The sequence below is a fragment of the Cygnus atratus genome, chromosome 2 (genome assembly GCF_013377495.2).
Source record: "Cygnus atratus isolate AKBS03 ecotype Queensland, Australia chromosome 2, CAtr_DNAZoo_HiC_assembly, whole genome shotgun sequence".
Classification (NCBI taxonomy): Eukaryota; Metazoa; Chordata; class Aves; order Anseriformes; family Anatidae; genus Cygnus; species Cygnus atratus.
In genome coordinates, this window is record NC_066363.1 from 64,113,492 (window position 1) to 64,138,719 (window position 25,228).

Consider the following 25,228-nt stretch of genomic DNA (forward strand, 5'->3'; position numbering starts at 1 on the left):
CACCTGGTAGGGGCAGTGTTGTTCTGGGCAATGGGTCATGCAAATATAGTAACCACACAGCCAACCATAACAAACCTCAGTGAACTGGCAATTTTTTTTAAATCCATCCAGGGCAACAACAGTAAAAGAAGGGAGAAATGATAATTGTCTAGGACCCCTAGAGAGTGTCAATGTTTGGGTGGCTCTCCTGAACACAGGAATGGGACCTTGCTTTGCAGTGTGCCTGGTTATACATCTGTGCCCTTCCATACCTCCAGGCTCTTTGAGGAGGGTCTGCGAGTATTCATTAACACTGTGTTTCTAAATTATAAAGAAAACCCTTAAACACATTTCCCTGGTTCAGAGAGAAACAGTTGCAGATATTTGGAAGGATCTATTGGGCAATTCAGCCTGAACCCAAATGGCCACATCACCCACCTGGTTTTAGTATCCTTTTCTCCACCTCAGAGTGGAAAAAGTGGCAAAAGGACAAAACCTTATAGAGGAGATCACAGACACCAGTGACCCCAACCACAAGACACAGTGGACACCAGGACAATGGTGCAGGCCACATGAAGTAGAGCCACTGCTGATCAGGGGAAGCAGGCTTACATCAGGATGGGGCACTCCTGAGCATCCCAACCAGCATAATGGTGACAATATATCAAAGAATGGTATTATTCCCTGGTCCAGGCAACTGAGACCTTCTGGCAGATCCAGTAAATCAAGGCAGATGCATCTGTAGCTATTTACCAGACTTCAAAAGGCAGCTCCCAGCAGCACCTTCACTACCACTTCCACTGTGGATCCTGGAGATACTTCCATGTGTCCCATCCAGCATGGCATTGTGGGGCTGACACAGAAAGTTCCTTTCCTCCTGCCCAAGGAGAGAAGGAAGAGCTGACAGTTGACCACACAGGGAGATTACTTTGGCTTCTAGCGGCAAAGAGAGAGCTGATCTCTCCTGTACTTCTACAATTGCCCACACATGCCCCCCCTGCAGCAACTTCCACCCACTCCACCTGACACAGCTGCAAGCTGGGCTGTTAACGTCTTTTCTTTTTTCTTTTCTTTTCTTTTCTTCTCTTTTCTTTTCTTTTCTTTTCTTTTCTTTTCTTTTCTTTTCTTTTCTTTTCTTTTCTTTTCTTTTCTTTTCTTTTCTTTTCTTTTCTTTCCTGTCACCATTAAGTGCCATGCTGCTTTATCTTGTGTTTTAAACTCTGTCATCATTTGGCCACAAAGATTCACACTTACAGAGCTGAACAACAGTACTAAAATTATTCCCCACTGCACTTTCTTCTATTAATGACTTCTATCACAAGGATCACAACTGATGGGTTATGGCAATTACAGGAAATAATGTAAGCTTAGGACATTTTTTTTTAATGGAGACAAGCACAGATGTTCCTCTCAGAGCACACTTCCAAATTTCCCCTCAGGTTACAAGAGCCCTGTGCTGTGTGAGGAGTCAGACACAGAGTGCCTGTGTTAAAGGCATGCCCTGAGCTGCATGCAGGAAAGCAGAAAGCAGCAGAAAATATAGCATGACACATTTCATGTCAGTTAGATGACATTTTCACAGACTTTCACAGATGTTTGTCATACATTGAGGCTCTCCACCAGTTCCTACAGATGTTCCATCTCATAAGATGGGCTTCCTACAGTCCTATTTCCTCTTTATAGCTTTAGTGAATTTTCTTTTTCAAACTTGAAAACTCCCATTTTCTACATAGACACAGGACATTTTGCTGTCATGTTTTGCTTTCAGCACACTTTCTCTCCATCATAAACATTTGGTGTATTTGATTTCCCAACTTTTGGTGTTTCAGCTCCTTTTGCACATCAGGTACTTCCCATGAAAAGCAACTGGGCATATGACAAGACAGCCCTGCAAGATAATGACTTATTAGGGAACAATTTTCATGCTCCTCCTAATCGGTTAAAAAGAGCAAAAATATCTGCACCAGGAGATAACACAAGAAGGAAGTTAAAACCATTTTCTGGGATATTTTAATCTTCAGCACCTCTAATTCAGTGTTGCATGACTTAGTCAGTAACCACAGCTGGACAGGACTGTCCCACAGCTCTCATGCAGCCAAGGAGCGGTGAACTAGGAAGACGCAGGGAAGAACATTATCAGCAAGACTTGGAAACAGTGATACCAGTTGATACTTGCTGGAGCACTTCGACATCCTTTTAAAACCCAGAAGTAGACACATCTTCTGTATGTAAAGCCATCCTGGTCTCCTTTTAGATATTTGGCAAGGAAATTTGTAATGAGGACAAACAATCTGCATGTCCTATAATGCTTCCATACGACATTGCCATGTAGTGTGTTTTCCACAGTGATTAAAGAGAGCCTACTGATTCAAAGATGGATGGTGCAGATTTGCTTTCTGGAGAGTAGAAAATTTGGACATGGAGGGTCCTTAGGCAGCCAAGCCTGAAAGGAAGTCTTCTTTAAGCATGCACAAAGAACTGTCCTATGGGATCAGTGAGAACTTGATCAAAGCCTTCTGCATGCTGTGGTGGATGGGGATGGCCTGACCTCTCAGTGAAGCACACAGAATACATGCAGGGCATTTGAAATCTGAAGTCCTGTCACACACGCAGTCTGTGCAAAACAGATACTTCCAAAGTACACCAGGGCTTGCTGTAGATAGTCCCTACACTGTAAACAAGGGTGGAAACCTAACATCCTTCATGAGCAGCTTGCTGTGGTTGTGCAGTGGTATTGCTCTGTGTGGACAAGGGTGGCCATTTGCACGTCTTCTGTTTTTAGGCAGCAAGGAGGTCAATTGTCTGCAAGTGGCATTTTTTAGAATAGATTTTCAGCTCCTATCAGTTATCACTGCTCTGCTTAAAATGGGGTCATTTTAATTTGCATCAACAGAAGATCCTATTTAGATTTAATTACAGATTTCCATCTCTCATGCTTGTGCTGATAGGGGAAGGACATTTGGGGACTTGGGGGATAGATCAGAAAGTGGAAATTGAAGCAATTTTTGCATCTCAGACCCACCTCCAGCAGCAAACAACAGAATGCATTTGAGCACACACCCTCTTGCTGAGGTACATGGTATTTAGTTTCTTCCTCTGAGGGGCTGATGCAGTTCACACAGGAAAGACGGACATCACCACGTGGTTTCAGCATTAATGACAGCTTTATTGTAAAGTGGGGTCTTCATAGAAGCAACACAGCAACCATACAGAAGCCCAGTGTGGAGTCTTTAAAATTTTCTAGGGTTAATGTGGCCATGCACAAGTTTTGAAGTACTTCTGGGAGATGCTCTTCAGTAGGCAACATATCCAGGTAAAATCAGATAAGTATTTGTAAAATAAAAGCAGTACTATAAAAGAGCAGCCAGAATGTAGCAAGAGCCTGCCAATCTGCCACAAACTGTTCCTGTAACAAGGAAGACAAGTGCACAGAGGAAAAGATAGAGACACTGCAAAACAGCTCTATTAAAATTAAAGCCTATTGGAGTATCTGATCTTGTATTTCTTTGCCCTGATCAAAGCAGACTTCTCCCTTCCTGTTGCTGGCAATATTACCACGTAGTCCATCAGTGAGAAGTATAATACTTAACGACATACACGAATAACGAATACTTACGACATACACGAATATTAACGAATACTTAACGACAGCTCTTGCCACCAAGGGTTTTGTGGTGTGAATACATGAGGAGGACATAAAATGGAGAAAAATAAAACTATTGTCAATTTACAGGTGGGGAACTGAAGCCTAGAAGGAAGAAATTTGCCTGAGGTCATATCTGAAATGTGTATCATTCAGTGTGAGCCCAGCCATGCTCAGTTAATACAGCTTTTCCATTGTTTTGTTCAAAAAAACCCTATGTGCTTCTACCTGTTCCTTTTGGAATATTAATTCCACAGGTGAATGCCCTGTGTTAGCACTAACGGTTTCCTGACAATAAAATGCACAGATTTAAATGGAAGTGAAGCCTCACTGATAAAGCAAGCCAGAAGCACTTTCCAATTGTGTTTGGTCATGCAGCAGTAAAAATGCTTCTCCATCCTCAGGAGGGGAAACAACAGTTGATCCATTTTCTGGACAACTACCTACAAGATCAATCCCAAATCTTCCTACCACAGAGAGGAAAATTGAAGGTTGTTTTCCTTTTATAAAACCACCATGGAGAGGCAAATGTATGTCAGGAGACACTCCTGTGGGTGCTGGAGTGATGTAAGGGGACAAAGCAAATGAGCAATAGTTGGTGACTCTAACACCAACGGCCTTAATGAAATACACATAAATACCTTCAGCAGTAGTTCTATGGTGACAACAAGATAACTAACCGAAGATTTTATCTATTAATATCTCCTTTTCTTCAAACCACCTTCTGCCAAGACTAAGAAAATAGAGAGGTGGCATCACTTGCCCTGGTGCTCAGGGAGTCCACATTACTTTAGTCCAGGCAGGTGAAAGGAGAACTGCTTCCATGAGGAGCTGCTCTCAAGATCCGTCTCATGGGGGAAGTACTGCAGAGAAGTGGTTTAATGGAGGGCTGACAACAGCGTACCCAGGAGAGAACCACATGCCCAGACTTTAGGCTTTCCTCCCTTTCCCCACGCTGAGGGAAGGAGACATTTGCCAGCTGCAAGTGCTGCATTTTCAGAGTTGGCAGGTGAGCAGATTCATAGCTAAACATACCCAAGGACCAGAACAGTCTGCACCCCAATTACTTCAGTATTTAATGTTTTTCCACTAAGCTTGCACACATGAACAGCTCTACTCTTGCAGCACATTTCTCTTCCCTGCTTGTGCTGTTTCTCCCGTGATGTTCCAGCACTAGTCAGAATAATCTCAACACCATGGTGCTGTAGGTGTAACTAACCAAATGTGCAAGCATTGAAAATATTTCACCTACCTAAGACATGAAGATAATTTTTTTAGGTAGCCAGTCATTGATGTCTGGGTCTAGAAAGGGAAAGAAGAGACACGAATCACTTTTAAATGAATTTTTCTCATTTCTAGGACAAACATTGAAGAATTCTAAGTGTGATGCAAAGTAACAAAACTGAGTGTGGAGTAGTGAGCCCAAGACACAGGCTGCCATGATATAAGGAACCACTGGGGCTGAAAACCTCAAAGATGAGTCACATCTTATGAAACAAGGAGGTTTCCAGCTTGGAACAGAGAAAGATGGAGGATGCCCTGCAAGAGCAGGTGTAAGGAGTGTAATGCCCTTTTCTCTAACCTGTTTCACCATGGTTGTCTTCTGAGGAGGAGAGCTTGTGCAGTTGTCCACCTTCTCTTCTTGTTGGCTGCAGAGCAAAAAGAAACACCAATGGAAATTGCACCTGACACAGCCTTGTGCAAAAAAAAAAATGCTCATTAATGAAGACAATGAAACTACAGCAAGAGTAGAAGCTGCAACCTAACAGATGCTTGGATTGTGGAGAGGACTTTCTTACTGATTTTTTATTACAAAGGTAATTTCATTAAAAATAATATTGCAGAGCAACAAATAAAGGGTAAAGACTAGACTGATGGCACAACCAAGAATTTCCTTTGAGAACTTTATAAGAAACATTTTATTCTCCTTTCCTCCCATTTCTGCCTATCTTAAATCTCATGTCTCTAGGTTGGTCTTGTTTTGTTTCCTTCTTTTCTTGAAGTACATGTTGCTATGTTTCATGTTGGACATCTCTACTTTGCTTTGTCTAGGCATGAGCAAAGACCTCAAGAGCATGGTGTCTGGGGACAGTCAAATTCCAAAAAACATTTCTCTCCAGCACCACCTTCGGTAAAGGGGAAGCAGTAAGGATTTCCAGGTTGGAGTCATCCTTCAGGAGCAACAGCAGAGACAAGGAGAGGCACATGCTGAATTTCCAGGCCAAGTGTTGACACCAGCTGACTGTGCTAACAGGCTAAAACCAGGATTTTGTTTCTTGTCAGCTTTTATTGCCAGACTGCTCAAACTTCTCCCTCCACCAAATCACATGCCTTTTATCTTGAGTATTTTTTCATCCCTTCTCTTTTACCTGCTTCCTGCTCCCAAGGCTTCTATCCGATTCCGCAATTGCTTTGAAAGTTTTCTGTAATCAGAAAAAAAAAAGTAGTGACCATCCGCTTAGTTGTTCTCAGTATTATTTCAAGGCTGCTATACATTCTTCTGCTGCATTTTATACAATTACTTACAGAGAGGCCCAAACTTCTCTTGGTGAGATATTGTCCCTTCTCATGTATTTATAAGCTCCTAGATTAGGAACTCATTTACTTTGTAGTAATTTTTAGGAATTACTGTATGGAAACTGAATTTGTGGGTTCATCCACTCTTGGACAACAAACAAAACTCTGCAGTCCCAAAGAACCCACACAATAGTAAGAGTGGATAACATTGGCATTGAGCTAACACTTTTTAGATTATTGTATTGCAGGAGAGCAGCATTAGTATTTCTGGATTCTTCCCATTAAACGTACACTACCATGGCAGCAACGTGGGAAAAAGGATCTGGTATTTTCTTCTGTGATGTCCTCCAACTTTGTCTGGTGGAGACACTACAGCAATTAAAAGTAGAGCATCTGAACTTCCCATTAGGTGTGGGAGAGCCCTAACAGTGTAAACAGCAGAGGAGCTGAAAAATCACCTCAAAAAATCTTGTTAATTTAAACCATATATTATATTTCAGCCTTTGTAGTTACAGTTCATATGATGCATACTTAATGTCATTACTCTTCAGAACACAGAGAACAAAACTGAGTCTCAAATCACTTCACATGACTGAAAGAGGAGTTTTTAAACAGCTCATACCTACTGCCAGCACTTCATACTTTGTGCTTAATTAGGGAGTGATTGCTAGGAGGAATACTTAATCCTTCACATTTACTGAATTTAGAGGATTTCTGAACCGTAGAACAGTGGAGAAAGGGAAGAGTGAGAGTGAAAAGCCTAGCGCTTAACGCACATGGGCTGGTCTCTGTATTTATATCATGCTGTGAGGATGTGGTGTTTTGAAATTCAGAGATTTTATATATCTCACTACATACAGGCAACTACAGCCCAGTAGTATGGTAGGACGTGATTTTAATGACACTTGAACTCTGGCTAAGAAAAGAGAGCTGTTGCTCTGAAAATAACTCTCTGAAAATAACTGTGTAGCTGCAGCCTTTACTGCTGCTGTTCAAGCTGTTGTTTTTGCTCTTTATTCTGCAAAGTAATAATATGAACCTGGTACAGAAAGATAATTGAAATAAATAACCAGGATATGCTCTGCAACTTGTCTGTTCTGAGGAAAAGATAAGCTGCTCCTGGAATCTGCTAAGAGTGTGATGAGACTTTCCACATCTAAACGTAATTTGCATTTCTGTGGTTGGATGATTAGGTAACAGAAAAAGAAGATAGTCTATATAAATTTGAGGAGCTTGTTTGATACTGCATAAACTGTATTAACTTATAATCAATAACATATGTTTCAGGTATGGCTGATGTGGAAATATTCTTGATACTATCAAATAAAATAGAAGGCATTGCTAATACTTACAACCCAATTAGTTCAGAGTTCTTGAGCTGTTCTTCTAAGTGGCTTATTTTTATCTGCATGTCCTTAAAAGTTCAAAAGAAAAGTAAACATTCTTAATATTAGTCCATCAGTCTAGAGTGAAATAAAAGTCAAGTCAGAGCTTATTAGCATGTGATCTGCGTCAGTGCTGTCCTTGGAAATACCTTACTCTCCTCTCCCAAACTGTCTCTGATAGAAATCTACAGGAATCTGCCCTCCCAGTATTAGTTTGGATTACAGTAACTTTCTTGATGACTTAAATTCCCTATAATACAAGCTTAATCATTTTAAATGCATAGTTTCTGGTTTGCTGGCTACAGTCTGCAAAACTTCTAAACTAAAATTTCTCAATGTTGCATTATTTTTTTTTGTTCCTGAAACTAACAGCAGACTAACTCCCTGCATTCTTACTTGTACTGTATTTCACTCTATTGCTTTGCTGTTTTACAGCTTTGTAATTAAATTTGCAAAAGGCTAGCACTGAATGGTACTGGTCTAAACAAAGAAAGAAAATGTACTGTGATATGTAATAGGATGTCATACCTTTAAGATGTTGTCCTGTTGTATGACTAGTTCTCTTTCTTCCAATATTTCTCTTTTTTCCTAAAAATCAACAAAATCAAATATAACATGTTAGGGGAAACACATTAATATTAAAACAGTAGCATTGGTTAAAATTTTAAGGTAAATAGACTGTATTAAAAAGCTATAAACAAGCACTTTCTATCCATCAAACATTTATCAGAAGTGAGGATTATGTGATCACACTGCGTGTTTGACAGTCTTTCTAGCTTCAGAAGTTGTGGCTGATATCAGCAATGAAGAGAAATCTCATAGGAATGAAATTATTTTTGGTAAAAATAGGCAATGGGATAAAAGACAGAAGCCGAAGCTGGTGTCCATGCCGGGACAAGGGCTTTGGGGGAGCATGACTATTTTAGCAGGCCCCAGAGGATCTACACAGGAGCAAGCTGTGGGATGATTTTTAATCAATATCAGTAGAAACTAATGCAAACACATGGGTTGTGGGCTCAGTAGCTGGTGGGATGCAGAATGTCCTGAGCATGAAAGCATCCCCAGGAGGTAGTCAGCACAGGAAAAGCCTGGGGATGGTCAGCAGGGAGCTGAGTGTGAGCTACCAGTGTGCCCTGGCAGCAACGGAGGCCAGCAGCATCTGGCCTCTATGGATGGGAGCACAGCCCATAGCTCGAAGGGAGGGATTATCCACTCTTATTCAGTGTTCTTTAGACCATGTGCAGATAATGGATCACCCGCAATACAGGATGGATACCAATGAACTGGAGTGAGTTCAGGGGAAGCCTCCAAGGCGGTTGTCCAGGTGCCTTGGAGGCTGTGCTGGCTCTGTCCTTGGAGTTTTTGCAGACCCATCTGGATACAGCCCTAAGCACACTGGACTGAGCTTTGAGCAGGAGGTTGGACTAGAGACCCTCCCTGTGTTCCCTTCCCACCTGAATTACTCTGTGATCCCATGGCTCTGCTGACTCATAAATGAAATCAGCTTGGTTTATGGAGGCCCCTCCTCAGTAAAAGATTTGCTTTTCTGTAGCTTAGCAGGCATATGCACTCTTTCAAAACTTTGCTGTAGACTTTGTTATTACAAGTGCTTGTACTTAATTGATTTGCTGGGAAAAAATAATCTTTATTCATGCTGAACAAAAAGAAAGTATCAACCAGTCAAAGCAGAGAGGTAGGAAATGGAATCTGAAAGTCAAAACAGTCAATGTTGTTTACCATAGTGCTTTTTCAAGGTCTTATGATGATTGATGGAATATAGAGGATTTTTTTTCCAAGAAGCTAATTCAAATCCCAGCAGCATGTTCAGAAATCTGAAGCCCGTCCCACTGGAGGGACCAACCAAGGTATTAGCTACCCAAGTGTTAATACATGCTCCTGTAGTAAAACAGGAGAAGAAAGCTTGTTGGTATAGGGTCATTATTATGCCCACAAAATAAGAGATTAGGAAAATGCACAGGTGAAAATTGGTCAGCTACACTGCTATTTGTGAAAGAAAGGTGTACCCCATACCACCATACCCATACCCATACTTTCATGGACAAAAGCATGTGACAGGAGCAAATAATATATGATGCACTTTGGGCAGCTTCAGAAGCAACCACAAAGAGTAAGCCACAAACTCAAAGTCACTCTGACTCATCTGAAAGCCAAGTCTTATGCCATCCCAGCATCAGTGACAGCAATGATGGGGGATTTTTGTCATGCCAGTGACAGCCAGCAAAATCTTTGGTGGGCCTATGTCTGGGTAAAGTTAAGTATCACAGAGCTACGGCAACACAACCTTTACTGCTCCGAGTCCAAACATAACGAACTGTTAATAATCTTCACGTAGACTCTCACACTCTTTCTTCATATTTCATGAATATTTCTTTCTACATAAGGGCATTTTGATACCTTTATAATGTCCCTTTCCTTTTCTTCTATCCTTTTCATCAGCTTCTGCAAACATACCTGTCACAAGAAAAGGGTAGGAGGGGGTAAGGTTGGGCAGGGTGAGGCAGAGGGAGAAGTCACAGGTTTGACAAGATGGTAAACCAAACACGAGCTATGCTGTAAGATTTGCATGTCTCAATAACCATCCATAGGCATTCTAAATGTTAACTATGACATTTGGTTTCATTCCTCTCGGAAAATGATGAATCAAATCTTACCTGTGCCAGTTATTTGTGGATGTTTTACAATCAAAGGAAGATAGAGGAAGAATGCATGTGTGTGCATTCATGCATTCAGCCAACAACTGATTCCTTACAGCAGATATATGTAGGAACTAATGGAATAGCCAGCCAAATGGGAAAAAAAAAAAAGAGTCCTCTTGATTGTGTTTACCAATATCAGCAACTCTGGTCTCAAGTATTCTTCTGCATCTGTCTAAACTGCAGAGACTTTAGAAGAGGAACTGGATTTTTCCTTCCATGGGTAAAATATCTTATGTACCAGACACCATCCCTGGTTAAGAGCCCTGCATACCACAGGTTACTTCAGGCTTAATCACTAACCAGGGTATCTTTCACTTGCTTTCTTCCTCAGAAAAGATGCTCTAATATAAGTTAACTAGCCCTTGGGAAATAAGGATGTCTTGGTTTGAACACTTCTGTGCATCCTGTAAAAATGTAAAGTCTGCATATTACAGATTTTCTCAAAGCTTTAATAGCAGGATATGTTGTTATTAAACCACTTACCTTCAAATGTCTTATGTCCTCCAAACAAGGAACCTGCTGATGCCTATGAAGTTTATATTCATGGAATTCAGAAATCTGAAAATTAAAATAAAATATGCTTGAAAGAGAAACAATGCAGTGGAAAGTAGTTTTTTTTCCTCCATTTTCTTTATACAAGCGTTCTTGATTCTTCAGACTTACAAGTTTCTGTTCAAGATGACAGAAAGTTTCCCTGTGAGGCCTAGTTATGAAATAAAATGGAACGAAAATGTAAAAAATGTCTGAAGGCGTGTCTTTGCAAGAACTGCAATTTTAGTTATGCTTTCAATCAAGGACATAACTTCATTTTCGAAAGATGCCTGAAATATTAAGATAGCAATAAGTGTTGTTTAATGACATTGGAAAGATGAAGGCTGCTTTCAAAGTAAGTCTTCAAGTACCTTAAAATATATTTTGGTCATATTTTCCGGTTGCCTTTAGTTGTCAGGAAGCTGACAGCATTTGAAAAGCACATAAATAAAACTTTTTTTTTTTATTTTCAGAGTACTTGCTTCTTTGCAATTAGCTGAGGTAAACATCCCCTCACCTTACAGGCTATCCTTTATTGTGATGCTGTTAATAAGCATTTTGATGTGTGATTGTGTGCATATTCCCTCTCTGCCCAGAAGCACAGGAAGCAGAGGGTGAAATCCATTTTTAATCAGCTTGAAAAGTTCTGCCAGTTGCAGTGAGACCAAAGGAGTACAAGTGACTTGCCCACAGTTTCACCATGAATCAGCTGCAGGAACTACAACACTGTGCATCTGCTTGACCACAGACACATAGCAGCCCCCTCCAAACTGTAGTGCCCTACCTCCTCCACCTGCCACTCCAGTTCTTTCTTGAGCTTTGCGGAAGTGGAGTCCACAACATCCTTCTGTCCCATCTCAGTCCTTGGAGGCACAGGTGATGTCTGAAAACTAAAAAATTAGTGTCAGATGAAAGATCATGGCTTGGGTGACCATTCTGGATACATGCAAATGCACAAGGCAGGAGTGAGAACATTAAGACCTAAATTCAAACTTCATGTTCTTCCTTTTGCTGTCTTTCCTTCCCTCATCTGAGGGTTTTGCTGTTGTTGTTATGTAACAAAATTAAACTTTTTAATGTAACACCAATTTAATCCCATTTTTGACTGATGGAAGGTTTTGATGAACTCCCCCAAAGAGTTTTTCACATTCATCTTTTTCAGCACTTTTCAATTGCCTGACTTCACCAGTTAGTATGTGCATCAAAATACCAAATTTCCTGATTTAGTGGACTGTGAAGTACATGTCTTTCTGCTCAGGCCTACATAACGCCAGAAAATGTCCACCTTGTAATCTTGTTATGCTAAATACTCTAAAAGTTGTTTGCTTTCCACTTATTCTAGAAGACACAATAATGAGCACATCTGTTCAAACAGCATTTACCACTTGAAACGTCTGTTTTTGCTGAGGGGCTGTTTGTTTTCCGCATGAAATTGAGAAACCATCTTGCCGAGATCTGTCTTCCCACTTTTTAGTCTCTCTGTAGATAAGGTCACATCTGAAAACGGTATGCTCCTACAAAAACATTTGCACAGAAAAATCTGTTGTTTCACATTAAACACAGTGTCATGTCCCATCTCCTACAGAGCTGAAATGAGATACTCAGGTGGACCATATCATTTCCTCTCCCAAATTTTTCATGTCTGACAGACCTTACAGTGGGTTGTCTCATATATGTAATACCTTTTGTTGTTGTTGTTGTTGTTGTTGTTTTTTCAGATTTTGAGACAAGCTTGTAGAAAAACAGTCCTCATACCAAGCTCCTCTAAAAAAGCAATAAAATTTATTTTATAGCAATGACTGTTATGAAACTGCAAAAGGCAAATACAAAACCTGTTGGCTCTTTTTTTATTTAAGCCATAATAAGGATTTTTAAGGATAATTTTAATTTTAGCACTGCAACTGCTGAATTTATATCATTTTCCCTTTTTAGACAGGGTGTTTGGGCACAAATAGGCTCGAGGCCATCATGCAGGACATGAGGGAATTGGCCAGAAAGAGAAGTCCCCATTCAGGGCTTTGGCAGGCAGGATCCCACAGGCACAGGGCTGTGTGCCCGTGCCTGGAGGGACGCTACAAGCACGGTGAGCCCCTGCTCAGTGGTCAAAAATATTGGGTGAGGCCGTGGTATGGTTTTTGGTGTTTTTCTTCAAAACTGCAAAATAACTTTGCTGAAATTCTGCACTGTCTTTCAAGGACAAAATAGTCCATATGTAGGCACACTATGCAAACTGCATTTTGCAGTTATGCCTGCAAAACGCTTTTGCGGGCGTTTTGCAGTCATAACTCTGCCAATCTGTTTATATAGCAAAGGCATTGAGCTCTTCCTCTGGTTTTCACAGCAAAGATGTCAGGTACCGGCTGAGGGACAGATTTGGGACAGCTGCCCATCTGAATGCTGTGACCACATATGAGGGTCTATGGGCAGGACTGGTGGCGGTGTGGCCCCAGTGATGTGCCCACACAACCTGGGGGGGTGCAGCACCAAAATCCCTTGGCTTGCTCACTGCCTATGGGGTGAGATGCAAAAGGCAAGGATACAAGTGGGGTGCCAGAGGAAATGCAGAAGTGTCTGTTCAGTACTTGGGCACTGTGAGTCTGTTCTCTAGCTGACTATTGTGAAAACTCGTATACACCTATTTTTTTTTTCTTTTTTTTTTTTTTTGACTTCCTAGAACATGTGAGAACAAAGATTAATGAAGATTCACACAAAAGATACCAGGCACTTAGATACCATGTCTAAAATGCAAGATAATCTCAACTAATTCAGACACTGAGACTTTGCTCCTGGAGAGGACAAAATCCCCCACAAAATCCTCTCTCTAAACATAATACTATCTGTACTGCTTTTTGTGCCTTCAGTCTCTTCAATTTAGCCATTGAGGCAGAGAGACAACCTTAGATTTTTCCAGAATTTTGTTCTTTGTATTCCCTTGTAAGTGCACTGTGGAATAGAGGGGAAGGAGTGGAGGGACAAGGGGCCCTGAAAGATGTTTGCATTGTCCCTGCGCTAAAATTCACCAAAATTCACCATGGACCAAGAAAGCAGAGAGACAAAACAGGTAAGAACTCACCAAAAAACAAACAAACAAAAACCAACCAAAGGCCTCTTGTACACCTGCACACCATCCTGTCATCAAGTCTTACTTACACATCCCCCCAAAAGGTGGATGCTACAGTCAAGCCAGAAACAGAATGCAGCAAAATAAGGAGAGGATGAAACACCTGACATCAGAAGTAAAAGCTAGGGTCAGAGGGCTGCACTCCCAGCCTTCAGAAGGTAAAAGATGAACAACGCTCTTTTCTTTTTTTCTTTCCTTTTCTTTTCTTTTCTTTTCTTTTCTTTTCTTTTCTTTTCTTTTCTTCTCTTCTCTTCTCTTCTCTTCTCTTCTCTTCTCTTCTCTTCTCTTCTCTTCTCTTCTCTTCTCTTCTCTTCTCTTTTCTTTTCTTTTTTCTTTTTTCTTCTCTTCTCTTCTCTTCTCTTCTCTTCTCTTTTCTTCTCTTCTCTTTTCTTCTCTTTTCTCTTTTATCTTTTCTTTCCTTTTCCTTTTCTCTTTCCTTTTCTCTTTCCTTTTCCTTTCCTTTCTTTTCCTTTCCTTTCCTTTCCTTTCCTTTCCTTTCCTTTCCTTTCCTTTCCTTTCCTTTCCTTTCCTTTCCTTTCCTTTCCTTTCCTTTCCTTTCCTTTCCTTTCCTTTCCTTTCCTTTCCTTTCCTTTCTTTCCCTTCCCTTCCCTTCCCTTCCCTTCCCTTCCCTTCCCTTCCCTTCCCTTCCCTTCCCTTCCCTTCCCTTCCCTTCCCTTCCCTTCCCTTCCCTTCCCTTCCCTTCCCTTCCCTTCCCTTCCCTTCCCGTTCTTCTCTTTTCATGATATAAGGCCCAATTCTAAAAGCACATGGTTATAGTTTATCTACCCCATCAAGCTCCCTAAGGCCATCAGGTACTCAGGTAGCATAAAATAATAATTTCCTAGTTAACAGACACTACTCAGTATCTTCCCTTTGCATTTCTCCAGGCTCAATTTTGCTCCCAGCTGAGAGGGGACGTCTTGCTTAACCGCCATGGCAAGAGAAGAGTGAAGATGAACTTTAGCTTTGTGGCTTTCCCTGGCTCTGCCTGCCACTGGCCCCTCAGGCTCCTTGCAGTGACCAGAGGGACCTTGCTCAGTGGTACCTGAGCTCCCTCCCACGAGGTCAGTGCTATGCAGTGGGATCCAGAGTGGCCCATCTGTGCCCTGATGGCACTAGAGGCCCAGAGGTCCACAGCTGAGAGGATGTGTCTGGTCCCTGATATGGCTTTTGCAGCTATAGATTTGGTGCAGGTAGGTTGATTTCCATGATGTCCTCAACAGGAGGCATTTCCCCCCACAGCAGCCACATGTGTGCTCACTGGCTGTTCAGGCTTCTTGTAGGCTTTCTGCCCCTCTGAGGGGCCAGCCGTGAGGTAAGTGGGGCTGCCGTTCCTCGTATGGCCCCCTCAGCCCCACCATCATAACACATCTGACAGTTCCTGGCCCCCAGCCTCCATGATGCAGGATATTGCTCTCAGAGTTGCAAGTTCTCAGATATTGCACGTCTCCTCGGACCTGACCCGATCATGATCCCCAACAAGATGTAGAGCTCATTGGTTTTGGCTTGTTATTTTTCAGTTTTGCTTTGAAATCTCTTTCTCCTGATAGTCATTCTCTCAGGTACCAGTCACATCCACAGCACTATTAATTCTCATGCATGGTGTATATAATTTCCCTGTGTTGATTCTACTAGCAAAGCAGCTAAGCTCCTGGGGCAGAGAGGCATTCAGGAAATTAATTTTATAGCACAGGGCTGCTTCATATTCAGGACCCACCTCAACAAAGCACTTAAGCAAAGGAATAATGACAGACTTGAATGGGAATATGAGTGCTTAAAGTTAATCATGTGCTTTTAAAATTGGGCCTCATATTATGACAATCAAATCATTAATCTACTCTGTTACAAGCTCCAGTTAACAAATATGTGCCCTGGACTTTCTTTCCTCAAAAGGGGAAAGAGAGGCAGATGGTGCCTAGAAAAATCTATCAATGTTCAGTGGTAATGTAGCAAAGACCAAAACTGTGTTGTCTTGCCTCTTGGCTAGTTCTTATAACCCAATAAATGCAGTGTGCCAAAACTTCAGTGATAACCAGTCAAATGCTTTAATGAACGAATGGACTATATGTTAAACAAAAATAAAGAAACAAGGAAACAAGAAAACAAGGAAACAAGGAAGGAAAAAGAAAAAGAAAGAAAGAAAGAAGGAAAGAAAGAAGGAAAGAAAGAAGGAAAGAAAGAAAGAAAGAAAGAAAGAAAGAAAGAAAGAAAGAAAAGAAAGAAAAGAAAGACAAAGAAGGAAGGAAGGAAGGAAGGAAGGAAGGAAGGAAGGAAGGAAGGAAAAGAAAGAAAGAAAGAAAGAAAGAAAGAAAGAGAAACAAAGAAGTACAAAGAAGAAAAATGTACAAAAAGTAAATCTGAGTGACAGAAGCTTAGAAGGATTAACTGAGCAGGGAACAGCAAGAAAGCTAGGATATTGTCTCCAAGGTTATGCAGATACAGATTAAGATAATGATTAGAAGTGACACAGTCATGAGACTGAAGCTATTCTAATACAGTCATAGGTTTCAAGCAGGCTCCTGGTGGAAAAAAAAAAAAAAAGAAAAAGTCTGCAGTGTTCTTGCTTACCTGCAAATGAGATTTTACGCTGCAGTCATTTTACAACTTTTAACCACAGACACTCTAACCAAAGTAAACAGGTTCCTCAGTGAGTTTATAGATTAAACCACGTGCTTCTATAATTGAAGGCTGCAAAGTCAAAACTTTCAGTTCTTTCAACAAAAGTTGTGTGATGGACAAAAGCTGTGATGCACCTGTGGTTAGAGTGGTTCACATGGCTAGGTACTGGCTCATATCTTCTTGCTATTGCAGAGGTGTGTGGTGAGCAGCCCAGCTAGGCTGTCATTTTTCAGAGTCTCTGAGAAACTACAGATGCTAAAGTAAGATGCAGTGCTACATGCTAATGTTTGGGATTCAATAACCTGAACAAAATTATTGCTGCAGCCCATGCCTGACCAGCTGGACCTGGCATCATTTCCATTAGTCCCCAGGTGAATTCCTTGGTTTCATTTTAACCAGACGAATGATTTTGCTGTTATTGCTGTTGTTGTTTTAGACCTAGCACATAATCTGCTTTTGTCCCATTTTAGAGATGTTCTCCCTGTCAGCCTGTAGGGACAGGGTGGTGCACTGCATTAAGTCTTCTCTGGAAGTCCACTGCCATGGCTGCAAAATGGGAACTAGAAAGCTGGCTGTTACGATAATCATCACTGCATTAAGTTTCCTCTCTCTTTATTTTTAGTTCAGACATATAAATTCTGTATTCAACCATATTAAGCTATGGATTATGAAGCAAGTCTGTCTAAACCAAGACATCTCTATGTTTGTGTGCACATATGCACATGCATGTGTGCAGGAATACATACATGTAAAAGGACAGGGAGAGAAAAATAATTGGTGTGTAAGATTAAATACTTTCAGCTTTGCTTCCAGTTCTGAGAAGACCTAAAGATAGGAACTGCTTCAGCCTTCCTGGAAGAAGCCATGTATTTACAGAGGCAGTGTAAGTGAAGCCTTAAGACTCTTTTCCCATAGGCAGAGTAGTTCAAGGGGTAACTGACCAAAGCAATAATGGTGCAGAAGGTGAGATAAGGGCCCTAGGTAATTACCAGATCAGTCTGTGAGGTCTGACAGGCAGCAATTGTCTCTCAGCAATGTGCAAAGTTCAGGCAGTTTTATGGGGCTCTCACACCAAAGGCCAGTCCCTGATCAACGTCTGTAAGGATTTCAGTTTTAGCTACTATAGCTAAAGCAAAATATGGTCAGGTTTACCTAAAGTGGCTCAATAAAAAGTGTCAGCCTGAACTTTCCATTCATCAGATCTACAAGAAATGTCACCGAAACAATGTGACAGAGGCAACTAAGGGAGACATGGTCTTTAGGCTGTGCATCCCATACACATGGTTGACTCCAGCACCTTGAGGAGTTGCCAGCCCTCCCCACTTCTTTATCCACCTAGCTAATTAAAAGCGCTGTCTCTCAAGTGGAGGAATGCAGCTCTGAACAACCTAGAAAAAGAAAGTGAGCTTTGTTCTGCTCAGTTTCCTCCCTTTCCTGACTTCTGAGTGCCTGATTTTGTACTTGGTGCAAAACTAACTCAGTGGTGACACACTGACTCAGTGGTGTCATATCTCCAAATTCATTTCTTTACTTCTAATTTCTGTTTTTCTGCTTTGTTCTCCTTTACATGCTATGGCTGCTGCCTTTCTTTGGGACATCACTGTCTCTGTACAGACAACATACTTCACCTTGTGACAGTACTGGGCTACCGCTCGTAATAGTGTACAAAACAGTTCTCCCTTCCTCGGGTGAAGGTAAATCTTGTGGCCTCCAGATGCAAAACCCTCATTTAGGATGGCAAGATTTTTGACTGTTTTGTGGCACAGATGTCTGTCCTATTACAGCAGCTGAATGGTCATTTACATCTTGTTTATCCAGAGATTTTTTTGCTTGTGTATGGGTAAGAAACCCTAAATCTGATTTCGTCACTGCTCTGCATCCCTCATGAGTTTTCAAAATGCAATTTCCTTGTTTATTGAATGGTAATTAAAAAAATAAATAAATCCTCTGTTATTCCCAAGTCTGCCATGAATGCTCAGATAGTGGATGCCTGCATCCTGTTTCTAGTAGACACAGTGCTTAAAGTACCTTGTTTTCCCTTCCATGTGGTTGGAGAAACTTGATTTTCCTACAGTATTTTTTTTCTTAAGCTAGATTTGGAAACCATGACAACTACATGCCAGAAACTGAACTGGGAAAAAAATAAGGATATTTTTATGCCTTCTTTGGATTAGCTCTTCACCTCAAACAGTTCACAGAGGCATGGCCTATTGCTTAAGATTTGGTCCTGAGAGCGATCCACCCTCCCAGCAGCCAAAGACTTCTGTGCTTGTTCCAGGAGAGGATACTAGCAAAAGGTAACTCCACCACAGAAAGCTTTTCAGTTCCTTGCATTTCCAGTTTGCTTTAGAAAAGCAAGTCACTCACTTTCACAGCCGAACAGCTGACATGCAAAATTTCATGACATCTCTTTTGCTCTGAGTGTTTTCAGTGGTTCTAGTATCTAATCTTCCTTTCGTGTGACTAAGTTGCTTCCTTCTCCTCACTGACCAAAGAACATGACTACGTTTCACTGATAAGCTGCATTGGAAAGCCCAAGCATCAGAAGATAGTTTGTTGTTGCCTTAGAACTGGTTCTATCTGCTCATAGTCAAATCTATTCCCAAACACAGCCACCACAATAGCAGAAGCAAAGCTTTCTATTTTATTCTCTGCATGATAGTGCACAGCAAAAGCAACTAACATTGTTCTTCAGACATTGCAGCAAAAGGCATGTCATCCCTCACCATAGGAAAAATAATCTCCAGAGGATTCATCACCAAGGTGGATAACTCAAGGCTTCAGCAGCAGCTCTTGTCCACTGCCTTTTCTGTTCTTCTCTCTTGTCGTTAAGATGGAAGAAATATTCGTAAAACAGATCCATGCCTCTTCTAGCTATTAAAGGTCATCTAAAATCAACTGTGCACTATTGTAGCAGATATTATTCACATTTTCCTCTAAGAAGGCAATTCATTGGCTTTTCTGAAGAAGTACAGTAATCTGTTCAGTGTTCAAGGAATTTGTACATGACCCAGAGACTTTAATAGTTATCATTGTATCAATAATCTCTGATTTGCAGGGAAAAAAAATGAGAAAATAGTAAAAGCTTAATGCAAACAACAAGCATCTGCCATATTTACATTCAGTAAACTTGTGGTGAGGCCTATGAACATGTAGAGAAGTCTTGCTACTGAGGATACCTCCTTTTAAGTTGGGGCCACACCTTGATATTTATTATTAAAACACTTCAATCTCCTTGCAGCCTTCCCCAGTCTAGACCAAACTGGATTGCTTACTCTCAACTTTTTTCTCTCTTTTTATGATTCTGTAGTTAGTAAGAAACAGTCCCATTGTTTTTCTCCGGAAATAGTAGTATGAATCAGGCAGTTTTCCCTTATAAAGATTAAGGACGTAGTTGAAGTCTTTCAGCTTTCTGGTGTGATTTATTGATGGGCATGGTCAAGCCCCTAGGACAAATTACTTCCACAATAAAGCAGATGAGCGGCAGCTGTTGGCTTAATGCTGCATTTTTCGGTGCCTACCTGAGTGATGTTTTACGATGGCAGAAGCATGGACATATCTGTGCCTGCAGCCTCCAGGAGATGCCACAGCAGGGTTTCCAGCCCTTATGATGTAAACAATGGGCAGGGCAGTGAGGTTCCATGCCTGACACCCACTTTGTCTACGCGTTCATCAAAGATCACCGGCACTATTGACTGCTCACATCCTATGTCCCACAGGGTCCAATCCATGGGATGTGATGTTCATCTAAGGTTGCCAGGTGTTCCTGATACCACTACAAGGATGATCTCAATCACCTTTTGAAGACTGTGGCAATTGCTTATGGAGCAAATCTGTTCAGAAATAGTATCCAGGCTCATCAAATATAAGGGGACTGAGAACAGTCAGGAAAGACTGACTGAGGGCAATGAACAACTAGCAACACTTCTCAGATCATATTGAGGTCAACACTATTTAACATCTGCATTAATGACACAGCTGGAGGGGTGCCAAATTAAGATGGGTGCCTAGTACACTCAAGGGCAAGGCTCAAAGGCATTAAAGGGGACTTGGACAGGCTGGAAAAATAGGCTGACAGGAACCTTATGAGGGACGGCAAAATCAAATGCAAATCCCTGCACCTGGGACTGAATAAACCCATGAGATAGTAAGGGCTGGGCACTGGCAGTCTAGCAAGCAAGATTTGCAGGAAAGGATCAGTACAAGAAGCTGAACGTGAGCCCTGGCAGCCAATAAGGCCAACCACATTTTGGGTTGCATTACCAAGAGCACAGACAGGTCTTATCACTGTCTCCAACTACCTCATGAGAGGCAGCAGACAAAGATGAAACCAGATGCTTCCCAGAGTTACATAGTGACAGGACAAGAGGCGATGGATATAAGTTGCAGCATGGGAAATTCCACTTACATGATAGGAAAAAAAATCACCATGAGGAAGGTCAAATCTTGGAACAAGTGCCCATAGGTGGTAGGTTCTGCATCCTTGGAGATATTAAAACCATTGGAACGGGCTCTGAGCAACCTGAGATGAGCTTGCCCTGCTTTGAGTGATGGGTTAAAACAGATGACCTCCAGAAGCCCATATCCTGTACTACCCTAGTACTCTGCAATTTGATCAGTCTTTAAGGGCCATGGAGCTACATTCCTGGGGACAATGCAAACTTTACTCATCTAAGAGTTAAAGTCACAGGGCTATTTAATGCTCCATATGAGCAGCTTCTTAAAAACTTGCAGCTGTTTTTAGCTTGAAGTAACAGGGAGGTACTGGATTTCACAAGTTAATGTGACAAGTTTGGTTCTGTAAGCCCTCCTGATTGTTACTGAAGGGAAAATACCCCCTACAGGTTAAAGCACAAGGCACAGCTTTAGGAGATATGTAGTCTAATCCTGATTCAGCAGCGACTTGCAATGAGACTCTGAAGAAATCATCCGAACTCTTTTATACCTTACCTTCACAACATATAATATAGGACTAGTAGGGTATTGCACATTATTCTGTACTTTTAATTTTATGAAAGGTATTACTAAATCCTTCTTAAATTGAACTGGTTTTAAGTTTTAAACTGCAGATCACTAAAATCTTACAAGAATATTTTATAAGCTCAAACAGTAATTGGAGCAATAGTTTCCTTATTAAGCACTAAAAAGAGCACTTAGACATTGCTAGGGATAGAATTATATTTTCCTACACTACTGCTTTTTATCTTGGAGAGTCTTGAAAAAGGGATAAAACAGAACATTTAATGAGCTTTTTGATTTAAATGTCCCCAGGTATATCCCCTTAATTTGGAAGAAAGTGAACACCTTTACTCTGAACACTTTTATTATTCATACTGAAACTCCTGGGAATGTACCTTCAAGTTTTTGAAGAGAAATGAGTTTGTCCTGCTACTTCCTGCATAGTCAGGTATTGCAGATATCCTGTCGCAACACTGATGGTGAACAATGTTTAGAAATTAAAAGGGGCAAAGGAATTCTAGGACCTTTGTATGTATCTCTGCTGCTCTGCCAGATTACTGGTTGCAGATACATATATTGAATACAAATTAGGGTACAGCCAACAGTGTATAACGAAGAGGATCATGATAATAACAAATCCCTGCCAGAACTTCCTTCTCCTTGCTTGCCTTATTCTCTTCATTTATAAAGAGACTGAGCTGATACTTTTCATTTATAAAAAGATTGTAGTGTAATACAGCACATACAGAGCATGTACTCATCTCTTTATTTCCTGTAACTGAAACTGCTTACAAGCAGATACATTTTGCAATAAGTGGACATATTTAATGTGTATTGAATAGAATAAGAATTCAAAAAATAAAAATCAAACAACCACCAACCAAACCAAACATATCAACTCCAATAGACACAAGAAGATCAGAATTGGTCCGAGCACATTTGTCAGCTGTTTGTGGTTTAAGGGCAGTGGGTGATATTTCAGGAAGCAGAAAGAGCTTGGTTGCAGTTGCAGTTCCTCAACAGCACTTTTTTGCAAAGTCAGTGAGTTGTGCAGAGCGACACAAGTCTCCTGCTATCCTGATGGACAGTCCACAGGTAAGTGCTGCAAAGGTACTCAGCAGAGGTATTGGAGGCAGATATGCTGAACAGAGGATTTTTTTCCCCTTACCTTAGAGAGGAGGATGGAAATGTTATTAAACTCAGATGAAAAGGCTGCAGATTTGGGTGAACTTTAATGGTTCTTTGTGGGAGGTAAGCTTAACGCTTTAAATTTTAAGCTGGGAGAAAAATTGTAAAATCGAAGTTAAAAGTGCTCGGGTTTTTACTTTACTGCAGCAGTTGTGAACATCAGATTTTGTGCAATTTGTGGAAGCAAAGTACAAGGCAGTTAAAAGTTATGAGAGTCAGAGGTGAAGGAAGTGCATCCAGGGTCCTTTTAAAATAGCATCTGCACTTCAAAAATCCTTCCCCAAAACTATTTTATTAAAAGAAAACGTAAGCCAGAAATACAAGAGTAATACTACCAGTTTGGGCAGTCAATCTTTAAGCAAAGAACAAGAAGGGAATTTCCATACTGCTTTTATTAGCTCTCTCACAGGCTTTGATAATCTTTCATGAAAAGCCAAATTTACAAAATCACCTCAGCTGCTGAGAGTCCCAATGCCCCCTGACAATCAGAGGGCTGGCAGATCTGGCACCACTGGGGTGCTTTCAGACACTTACGTAACTCAGCAAGAATGGCTGGTGAGCAGTTTAGCATCCACATCTTGACAGGCTTTAGGTGGCTGATTTAGCCACTGGTTATCTGCTCTGATACTGTATTTCACATCACTGTCCTCCTGTTGCTCATTGTGTACAAGAGGCTATTAGGAGAGCAACAAAGGCATCATGGATGACAGGGTTTTTTTTCATGTTATTGATGTTAAAGATCTTTCTCTTGTTAGCTAGGAAGAGCAACTGAGTGCCCTTCCCAGTGATCAGGGAAAAGAAAAGCATGAACTGAGGTGACACAGATAAATCAGACAAGGCAGAGCTGTGGCTGGAGGGTAGAGAAATGTGATCGGAAGGTACACCAGTAAAAATGACCTGTGTCACCAGATGTACACTGCTGTATGCATATATTATTCAGATAGCTCGCAGTTTCTGTTTGGACTTTGGAACTTTTCTGGGTGACCGTATATAAGGTAGGTTGTTTTTACTTCTCTAGATAAAAAGCAATAGCAGCTTTTTTCTCGCCTCGTTGTCAACCCACAGCTCCATGCTCCTTCCTGATAAGAAGAGATGGAGTAGCAAGATTGTTTTTTCACCTTTGAACTGTATCTTTGCAGTTCTCATCTTTGTGCCAACATTATCAGCTGAAGTGTGCAAACAACCTACAGCAGGTAAAACTAGGCTGTAAACTTTGAGGGCACCACATAACGCCTCAGTAACTTGCTTCTGTCCAGGAGCTTCTCACTACATAACAACTTAAATCTCCCTCATGTTCTTAGAACACACAGAAAGGCATCACCCCTTTGAATATGCTGCATATGTTTGGTCCCCAAAATATGTCTCTGCTGCTCTTCAGGTTGTGAGCCAAGCACAGATACATCTTTCTAGGAGAACCGCTGCAAAAACACACATGGTTCAAAAGTGATGCTGTAGGCAATAGCAAGTGCAATGGCTATTTTACCGTGCTTTGTTGCATGATTGTGTAATATAAGACTGCACTCCATTTTGGTATGTAAAGTTACCAGCCTTTCCAGTATGTTGTCAGAAGCATCTAGAGTCTGAGGAGATTTTTCTTGCCATTTCATAAGTGAAAAGCCACTTTTATAAGTGAAAATGCCACTAACCAGACAAAATAGTTGGAATTCTGTTCCATTATGATCTTGAGGATGTAAGAAAATATTAGCAGTAAGTAGCAGTGTTTGAAGTAAATTTTAGGTCAATGTCTGTCAAATGATGAGGAAATTCGTGTAAAAATCATTTCTTTAGGAAAAAAGTATCTACCAACTTACAAAGAGCATTGTCATTAGTTGCCATTATGTGATGCCTTCCACGATGAATCAATTTGCTAAGTAGCTGAGGAGAGATCTGTGGACATCATCTACCTTGAATTTAGCAAGACCTTTGACCTGCTCATCCTCAGTATCCTGTTGTCAGGCTGGCAATATATGGACTGGGCAGACTGACCATGAGTTAGGTAGAGAACTGGCTAAACTGCTGAGCTGAAAGGGTGGTGGTTAATGGCTGGTGGTTAACCAAGAGCCAGTCACAAGTGATGTTCCTCAGGGGTCAGTGCTGAAAATATTCAATAGCTTTATAAAATCTCACGATTGACAGGTTTGAGTGCATCCTCAACAAGTTTGAAGATGACACCAAATTGGAAGCTGAAAGATGCTGAAAGAAAGGGCCACCAAGCAGAGAGATTGTGACAGGCTGAAAGGCTGGACCAACAAGAACAGCATGAGGTTTAACAATGGTAAATGTTAAATCCTGCACCTGGGACAGAGTAGTCCCATGTAGCAGTTTTGGGAAAGCGGGGTGTTTGACTGACTGGGGTGCAACCTGGAGAGTCCTGGTGGATGGGAACCTGCACGTGTGCCAGCAGTGTGCCCTCACCTATGAAGGGAAACCTTGTGCTGCATCAACAAGAGTACAGCCAGCAGTCAAGGGTGTGATTATTCCACTCCAATTAGCACCTGGCTGGCTGGGATACTGTGTCCAGGTTTTGTCTCCCTGGTTCAAGACAAACACTGAAACATTGGAAGTGGTG

At 41.2% G+C, this 25,228-nt stretch overlaps 1 protein-coding gene across 1 annotated transcript; it reads right to left on the bottom strand.

Annotated features, from left to right (window-relative positions):
- Window positions 1-738: 738 nt before the first annotated feature.
- LOC118250887 (uncharacterized) lies at window positions 739-11,657 on the bottom strand. The gene is made up of 10 exons (XM_035552452.2): window positions 11,557-11,657; window positions 10,725-10,799; window positions 9,940-9,996; window positions 8,053-8,112; window positions 7,492-7,553; window positions 5,992-6,045; window positions 5,205-5,271; window positions 4,875-4,924; window positions 3,257-3,385; window positions 739-856 (listed from the first exon to the last, which is right to left on the bottom strand). The coding sequence occupies exons 1-10, from the start codon at window positions 11,626-11,628 to the stop codon at window positions 739-741; spliced, it is 744 nt and encodes a 247-aa protein (XP_035408345.2). The 5' UTR covers window positions 11,629-11,657.
- Between the last annotated feature and the right edge of the window lie 13,571 nt (window positions 11,658-25,228).